Source organism: Triticum aestivum, chromosome 3D (assembly GCF_018294505.1).
Source record: "Triticum aestivum cultivar Chinese Spring chromosome 3D, IWGSC CS RefSeq v2.1, whole genome shotgun sequence".
Lineage (NCBI taxonomy): Eukaryota > Viridiplantae > Streptophyta > Magnoliopsida > Poales > Poaceae > Triticum > Triticum aestivum.
In genome coordinates, this window is record NC_057802.1 from 533,530,791 (window position 1) to 533,540,067 (window position 9,277).

Below are 9,277 nucleotides of genomic sequence, written 5' to 3' on the forward strand. Positions count from 1 at the left end.
GCTCTGCTGTGGCGATGGGGTATATATAGGGAACTCATTGGTCCCGGTTCGTGGCACCAACCGGGACTAAAGGCCTTTGGTCCCGGTTGGTGCCACGAACCGGGACCAATGCCCCCTTTAGTCCCGGTTGGTGGCACCAACCGGGACCAAAGGCCTTGTGCTGCCCCGCGTCAAAAGTTTAGTCCCACCTTGCTAGTTGAGAGAGCTCGAGAGTGGTTTATAAGCGCTGCTGCGCCCACCCTCTCGAACTCCTCTCAACTGCAGGCTTTCGGGCCTAACCGTTCTCTTTGCCTGTGGGGCCTACTGGGCCTTCTACGGGCCTGAATCCTGGCCCATGGATGGGTTTCTAGTCGTATTCAGGCCGTGGTGGCCCAGTAGGTGGCATAATTTTTTTCCTCTGTTTTTTTCTCTTTTGCTTTATTTGTTTCGTTTTGTTTCTACTTACGACAAAAAACTTATTTATTTTATTTCTATTTACTTATGTATTTTACTTTAATTATTTTACTGCCGCTATTTTTATTTATTTTACTGCTGCTATTTTTACTTAATTTATTAAGGTTAATTTATTTTAGTTACCATAGTTTATTTTATTAAGGTTTATTTATTTTATTTTATTTTATTAAGGTTTATTTATTTTATAAATATAAAAAAATGAACATAGATGCGCTTATAGAGGAAATTCAACCTAAATTCATAATAAATTTCTATGAAATTTACTGTGAATTTAGGTCAAATTCCCTGTATAAGGGCATCTATTTTCACTTTAAGAGGAGCTCAACAAGGCAGAGAGGGACGGGCTTATAAACTGGTGTGAGCGCCCTTCGGTTGGCGAGGTGGGACTAAACACTGGCCGCAACTAGGACCAGCCCTTTAGTCCCGGTTTGTGGTAGGAACCGGGACTAAAGGGTGGTGGGCCAGGAGCGTGGCCCATTGGTCCCGGTTTGTCCCACCAACCGGGACCAAAGGGTCCGGACGAACCGGGACCAGTGCCCCCACGAGGCCCGGCAGGCCCCTGGCCGCACGAACCGGGACCAATGCTCACATTAGTCCCGGTTCGTGACTGAACCGGGACTAATGTGAATTTTGCCCTGTGACCAAAGCCCAGTTTTCTACTAGTGAGGTCACTTCGGGTTCGGCGATGTTGCGTACAAAATATATGCAAACTCGGCGAGTTTTGCACGAACTCGGCGAAACTTTATTGAAATTTGTACAGAAAACATGAAAACATGCAAACTACGCCTGAACTACGCCAAACTACGCCTAGCCGCCGCTGCCGCCGTCGTCTACATGCCGAGAAGCCTGTAGAAGCGGGTGTAGTCGCCGCCATCGTCGTCGTCGCGCGGCTGGCTTGGGCCGGCGCCGTCCCTGCTGCAGCCCTCGCCAGGGTCGCCGAGGCGCGGTGGTGCGCTAGACGGCCCGGCCTCGTCCTCCACGTCGCTGTCGAGGACGATGACGCCGCCCTCCTCGCGCCCGCGACGCCGAGCCTGGAGCTCCGCGTACGCCCGGCGCTGACGGCGAACCTGCTCCCAGACGTAGTCCTTCTTCGCCCACTTGAGGGCGGACTCGTCGTCGGGGGCTGCCATCTTTACGTGCTCCGGTTTCACCGGGAGCAGCCCTGGCTCTGGCTTTGGCCGGACCAGGCGGAGGGAGCGCCTCCCCGGAGCCGGAGCAGGCGGGGAGGGCCGGGCACCCTCGTTGATGACGAGGGTGCTGCTACGGGTGCGGCGCCCGAGCGGCATCTCCTCCAGCTCGGGCATGACGGGGTGGAGCGCGGCCGGCGAGCCGGAGCCCGACGACGAGGATGACCTCGGCTCCATCCGCCGCTGCGTCCAGGAGCTACCACGGCGGTGAGAGAAGGACGGCCGCGGCGGGTACTCGAGGCGCGGCACATTGCCGGTCTCGATGTAGTCGAGGACGGCCTCGAGGGTGCGGCCGGGCACGTCCCACCACTCGTGCCGCCCGTCGGCGTTGAGGTGGGCCCGACCGTTGGTGGAGGCGATCTGCTCCTCACGACGGCGCTGGAAGTACATGGTCCAGAGGCCGTGGCTGTCGGCGGCGTAGCGCGGCTCGTTCCGCTATTCCTCCGTCAGGGACGAGCAGATGCGGGCGATCTCGGCCCGCCCCGCCGCCCCTTCGGGCACCGGTGGCACCGGGACGCCGCCAGCACTCAGCCTCCACGTCCCCGGCACCTGCATGTCCGGGGGCGCCGGGTACTCGGCCTCGTAGACCAGGCGCGCTTCCGGCTCTTGGAAGTGGCGGAGGCTGAAGCCGTTTGCCGCCGCGCCGTCGCCTGGGTACCTCTCGGCCATCTTTCTCGTCGGCGGGAAGAGGGGAGTGTTGCTATCTACGCCGGGGAGGGGGGAAAATGAGAGCTGTGGCGTTCACCGGCGGGGAGGTCGCCTTTTATAGCTATCGCCGGGCGGCGACGGGATGCATGCCGGGCGACGTGTGGCTGGACGCGCGTCGCGGCGCGTTCACTGCGCCGCCCGTGAGCCATCAATGGAGGCTGACCGGCGCGGCAGCGCGGCAACCTTCGCATTGATTCCCGCGGGAACCGAGGCGATGAGGGTGACGAAGCGGTGTCTCGCTGACTCGGCGGGCCCATCCGCTTTCGCGCCAAAACCGTTCGCCCCGGCGCTCCCGGGCGCCCCCCAACGCGCCAGGTTCGGCCTGGGTCTGCCGGCGCCAGTTTCGGCCCAAACCGGCGAAAAACGGGCTCTTGGGACGCGACTGGGCCGATTTTTGGGCGCCGACGCCGAAAATTCGCCTGGAGAGGGCCTGTTGGGGGCGCAGCTAGAGATGCTCTAAGCACTCATCGCTTCTCTTTGCCCCAATTGGGAATTAGTTGACCACTTCGAGAAAACTTGGGAAGTACTAGTAATAGTACTCGCTGAAGCTACTGATCGGGGTTATCAGTGGCTTCAGCGAGTACTATTACTAGTAATTCCCAAGTTTACCGTAGGGTCAAGTTTAGTGCCAAAAATTAAATAACGTCATGTTTACTAGACAGCAGGGTCAAGTTTACTGCCATGACGTTATTTAATTCCCAAAAATTAAATCACGTCATGTTTACTAGACAACAGGGTCAAGTTTACTGCCATGACGTTATTTAATTCCCAAAAATTATTGGCAAAGTTGATTAATCATAGATAGACTATCAAAGCTAGCTGATGGCTCCCGCCTTATATAAATTTTGGAAATCTGGGGATACAGTTGAGTCCTTTTGTTATTAGTTACCGCAATTTATTTACGCAATCAAAGTTGATGGTCTGAATCTGATATAATGTGGGCTATTATTGCGGGACATTTTTCTTTTATTTGATAGCTGCTCTTGAATTCGCAGATTGCAGTATATAGAAACGAGACCATTGCCAGCTCACCGGCGGCGTCTGCTGCCAGGGATTGCGAAGCAGCTGGAGTATACCTTGTATAGAAAATTCCCAAACAAGGTCTTGCTCTATTTTCTGTTCCTTTTGTATATGTAGATTGGTTTCGACCAACCAAGTTCATTTCCGAGCAAAAATAATGTTTGTTGTCTCCTCCTTTGGACAGATGGATTACTACAAAATGGCGAAAGGGCCAATTGAGCCACTCGTGATGTTTGCTGGCAGGACCTTTAGTGCTGAGAGCCGACAACATCGACAAAACCAACAATTGTCAAGACAGATAGCATCTTCCACTTGCTGTGGGATGATGATTCCGACACCTGGTATCACGCAAGGCGCAAGTGAAACTTCTACAATGTCTTATCTAACATACAACATGGATACTTCATCTGGTGCCGGCTTGGTTCCACGGAGTGCCAATAGTGGTACCTCGCTGCAAGGTATAGATAGTTTTACTGATAGTGTGCTCATATCATATCCTTAGGGCTGTTACTTTAAATTGAAATTATTCTGTAGGCATGCTGTGGGGCTTCTAGCCTAGAAATCCAATGACAGCAGCAAAATTGACAAAAATCAACTTGTGTTTAGCCTTTCTATTCAGAAAAAAAAACATCCACTAAGTAGCTATTCTCTGACAGAAGTGCTTCAAGTAAAATGTAAAACTGAAAGTTGTATTATCAGAATTTGGCATTATGCTCTTTCAGACTCTTAATTTCCATTCTTTTTCTGGGAATGACATAGTATCAGTTCGAAATGTGATCTCACAATGATCAGTCCCACAGTGTTTTCCCATATTCATCTATGACATCTTCCAAATAGACTATTTAGTCTTGGAGGGTCTTTTTCTTCTAATTTGCCTGACCGTATTTTCTCATTTACTGATTTGTATCTGTTGTCCTTCCAGGGGGAGCTCCTGATGAGCATGTGAACACAATGTTGTCTCAGGGGATACTCCCTACACAACATGGTCGGCCTAGAGCGTCCAACGACAACCTCGTAATAAACACAGTAGACACACCTGAAACCAACAAACTCTTGGTAAGAACTCTACACTATGCTTATGCTTTACCAATACCAAATATGGTACTCTAGTTACTATATTCCTAATGCTTGGCTAAAATCTACAGCCTAAGGTGACTCAGGCATGCCCTGCACCTTCGAAGGATCTCCCAAAGGAACCAAAGTTCAGCTGCCCAGTCTGCATGAACGAGTTGGTCGATGCGTCGTCGACTATCTGCGGCCACATCTTCTGTCAGAAGTGCATCGAGGCCTCCATCCAGGCTCAGAGCAAGTGCCCTACCTGCTGTAGGATGCTGACCGTGAACAGTTTTCACCGTATCTACCTCCCAACCATGGACTGAAATGATCCAGCCATTCGAGAGCTGTGGTGGAGCATCGACATCTGAACCTTCTCCTCATCGGCATTTAGCTGATTCTGTCTTAACTATTCTTCACAGGGTTATATCATTAGCATTCAGTTTTTGCCGAACAGTTTAACAAGTGCTCGAGTAGTAGTTAATAATCTGCATCCTTGGTGGTAATTGGTAAAGGTTTAAAGGATACGTATTGTGAACTTCATCTGCAAAGAAATGTCAAAAATATTTTCATCTTAGGGTATATGGTGGTCGCTGTGTGCATCGCTCGATGCAGAGGCCGGGGGTTATCCTCCTTTTCTAAAAAAAGGGTATATGGTGGTGTTCACCCACTCTAGAATATGTGTTTGTGCAGTCAAGAAGAGTTCGGCTTTGTGTTGTCCCTCTCAAAGAATATATGAAAAGCAGGCCTAATTCCTTGAGATTGTTTACCTTACGTGTGTGTTGGCTTGCACATTTGTTGTACCATTCCATGAACATTATACATATAGATATAGTAATGTTTTTACACGCAGATCTATCTGCTGCTAAGGTTTTGGGTACCGAGCGAAAAAATTGGTTACCAGGCGGCAACCGCAAATCCCAGTACCTCATGAAAAATCACCGTACCGGGCAAGAAATCCTGAATTTTTGAGTTTGAATGATTTTTTTTCCAGATTCAAATTCATTCAAAAAATTCGTTCGGTAACCGTCTTGTATTTTTCTGTTACTGCGGTAACCAAAAATCTCGGTGCCCCACAGGATTTCTTTTCATCCGGGATCCAATCACGAGCTAGATTAAGATTCTTGATCACGGACAAAAAGTCATCTAGTTCATGGTCTTGCCAAATCATTGTCCTGCAGAGAAGTCATCATAGCCGGAAGAGCCGCGGAGCCAAAATTGCGACCTCTTTCAACATGAGCTGCGGTGCATCACCCTCGACGTCAAGGGTACATGGTGGCGTGTTCGTGTGCAAACACAACCTAGGTCCATCCCAAAGCACTGCAATGGTGCAACGCCTACGGTGACCATTCACTAGTAGAAAACTGGGCTTTGGTCATAGGGCAATATTCAGATTAGTCCCGGTTCAGTCACGAACCGGGACTAATGTGAGCATTGGTCCCGGTTCGTGCGGCCAGGGGCCTGCCGGGCCTCGTGGGGGCATTGGTCCCGGTTCGTCCGGCCCCTTTGGTCCCGGTTGGTGGGACAAACCGGGACCAATGGGCCTCGCTCCTGGCCCACCACCATTGGTCCCGGTTGGTGGCTTGAACCGGGACCAGAGGCTCACCCTTTAGTCCCGATTCATACCACAAACCGGGACTAAAGGGTTGGTCCTAGTAGCGGTCAGTGTTTAGTCCCACCTCGCCAACCGAAGGGCGCTCACACCGGTTTATAAGCCCGTCCCTCTCTGCCTTGTTGAGCTCCTCTCAAAGTGAAAATAGATGCCCTTATACAGGGAATTTGACCTAAATTCAGAGTAAATTTCTTTGAATTTCATAGAAATTTATTATGAATTTAGGTTGAATTTTCTCTATAGGCGCATCTATGTTCATTTTTTATAGTAAATAAAATAATAAACCTTAATAAAATAAATAAAATAAACTATAGTAAATAAAATAAATAAACCTTAATAAAATAAATAAAATAGCAGCAGTAAAATAAATAAAAATAGCAGCAGTAAAATAAATAAAAATAAAATAAATAAAGTAAAATACATAAGTAATTAGAAACAAAATGGAATAAAATAAATAAGTTTTTTGTTGTAAGTAGAAACAAAACAAAATAAATAAAGCAAAAGAGAAAACAAAAAACAGGGGAAAAATTATGCCACCTACTGGGCCACCACGGCTTGAATACGACTTGAAACCCATCCATGGGCCAGTATTCAGGCCCGCAGAAGGCCCAGTAGGCCCCACAGGCTAAGAGAACGGTTAGGCCCGAAAGCCTGCAGTTGAGAGGAGCTCGAGAGGGTGGGCGCAGCAGCGCTTATAAACCACTCTCGAGCTCTCTCAACTAGCGAGGTGGGACTAAACTTTTGACGCGGGGCAGCACAAGGCCTTTGGTCCCGGTTGGTGCCACCAACCGGGACTAAAGGGGGCATTGGTCCCGGTTCGTGGCACCAACCGGGACCAATGCCCCCCCCTTAGTCCCGGTTGGTGCCACGAACCGGGACCAATGAGTTGCCTATATATACCCCATCGCCACAGCAGAGCACTCGACAGTGCTCTGTTTTTTCTGGCCGGCGAGGGGAGGGCATTTGGGTGCTCTAGCTCACCTCCTATGCACATGAGGTGTTCGATGAAATGTCTGAGCCACACTAGTTAATCTTTCTCCTCTCGAAACTCGACCTCCGAGCTCCATTTTCCCCGAGATTTGTCTAGGTTTAGCGGTCCGTCACGTCCCGTCCCCGTCTTCACCGCCGTCGATCGCCCGCGCCGATCTCGTCGCCAGCACCACCGTGGTGAGCCTCTTGTTCTTATCTTCTTTCTGAAAGAAAAAAATTCTTACTTTAGATAGATACTTGTCTAATTTTGTTACTTTTATTATTCCTTCTTATTACATAGTGCGATGGTTTTGGTATCCGCCCCGTCGGCCCTCGTCCTGTCTATGATTCGGATGTGGTATATATTATCTTTTTATAACTATTTGGTTCATTTATTGTTTATGACAAATATGCCGACCAACGTGACATAGATTTTATTTATCTAGGAGGTGGTTGAACCGGAAATTCCAACCGACCCTATTGTCGAGAGGTTAAATTTAGTTGAAGAAGAAAACAATTACTTGAAGGAAAAAATAAAAAAATTGAGGAGGAGAAGATGATATTGGAGTTGCATGTTGCGGATGTCGTCGATGATCACAAGATCAAGATGGATGCAATGCGCTTGAAGATTAGAAAGATTAGAAAATATGCCATTCATACCGAGGCTTGGTATCATTATGCCGTTGGATCAATTGTTACCTTGGTTGCGATTATGATCGCATTTGTTTTCGCATTGAAATGTTTTACATAGTTTCAATGTATGGTTTAATTAATTAGATGCTCTGGAGAGCTATATATATGTTGTTAGATGAGAACTATGTATGTACTTTGGTTTTAATGTGATGATGAACTTCTATTAATTTGGTCACTTAATTATCTATTCATGATGTTCTGTAATGGTTTTTGACACACTTAATTATATATAATGCACGCAGATGAACCGGCAATGGATGTACGGTGACAGACACACCTCCGAGTACATTAAGGGCGTGCATGATTTTCTCGAAGTGGCTGAGGCAAACAAGCAGAATGGTTTTATGTGTTGTCCATGCCCTACATGTGGGAATACGAAGTCTTACTCTGACCGGAAAATCCTTCACACCCACCTGCTTTACAAGGGTTTCATGCCACACTATAATGTTTGGACGAGGCCTGGAGAAATAGGGGTTATGATGGAAGACGAAGAAGAAGAAGAGGACGATGACAACTATGTGCCCCCTGAATACGGTGATGCTGCAACGGGGGAAGCTGCTGAAGATCAAGAGGAACCAGACAATGTGCCCAATGATGCTGCAAGGGGGGAAGCTGCTGAAGATCAAGAGGAACCAGTGCCCGATGATGATGATCTCCGCCGGGTCATTGACGATGCAAGGACGCAATGCGAAAGTCAAAAGGAGAAGCTGAAGTTCGATCGCACGTTAGAGGATCACAAAAAAGGGTTGTACCCCAATTGCGAAGATGGCAACACAAAGCTCGGTACCATACTGGAATTGCTGCAGTGGAAGGCAGAGAATGCTGTGCCTGACAAAGGATTTGAGAAGCTATTGAAAATATTGAAGAAGAAGCTTCCAAAGGATAACGAATTGCCCGACAGTACATACGCAGCAAAGAAGGTCGTATGCCCTCTAGGATTGGAGGTGCCGAAGATACATGCATGCCCTAATGACTGCATCCTCTACCGCGGTGCGTACAAGGATCTGAACGCATGCCCGGTATGCGGTGCATTGCTGTATAAGATCAGACGAGATGACCCTGGTGATGTTGACGGCGAGCCCCCCAGGAAGAGGGTTCCTGCGAAGGTGATGTGGTATGCTCCTATAATACCACGGTTGAAACGTCTGTTCAGAAACAAAGAGCATGCCAAGTTGATGCGATGGCACAGTGAGGACCGTAAGAAAGACGGGAAGTTGAGAGCACCTGCTAACGGGTCGCAGTGGAGAAAAATCGAGAGAAAGTACTGGGCTGAGTTTGTAGCTGACCCAAGGAACGTATGGTTTGGTTTAAGCGCGGATGGCATTAATCCTTTCAGGGAGCAAAGCAGCAATCACAGCACCTGGCCCGTGACTCTATGTATGTATAACCTTCCTCCTTGGATGTGCATGAAGCGGAAGTTCATTATGATGCCAGTTCTCATCCAAGGCCCTAAGCAACCCGGCAACGACATTGATGTGTACCTAAGGCCATTAGTTGAAGAACTTTTACAGCTGTGGAATGGAAACGGTGTACGTACGTGGGATGAGCACAAACAGGAGGAATTTAACCTGCACGCGTTGCT

General features: G+C 48.6%; 1 protein-coding gene across 1 annotated transcript; it reads left to right on the top strand.

Moving 5' to 3' along the window:
• Positions 1–3,567: 3,567 nt before the first annotated feature.
• LOC123075242 (probable histone acetyltransferase HAC-like 1) lies at positions 3,568–4,747 on the top strand. The gene is made up of 3 exons (XM_044497897.1): positions 3,568–3,826; positions 4,291–4,424; positions 4,514–4,747. The coding sequence occupies exons 1-3, from the start codon at positions 3,568–3,570 to the stop codon at positions 4,745–4,747; spliced, it is 627 nt and encodes a 208-aa protein (XP_044353832.1).
• Positions 4,748–9,277: the final 4,530 nt, after the last annotated feature.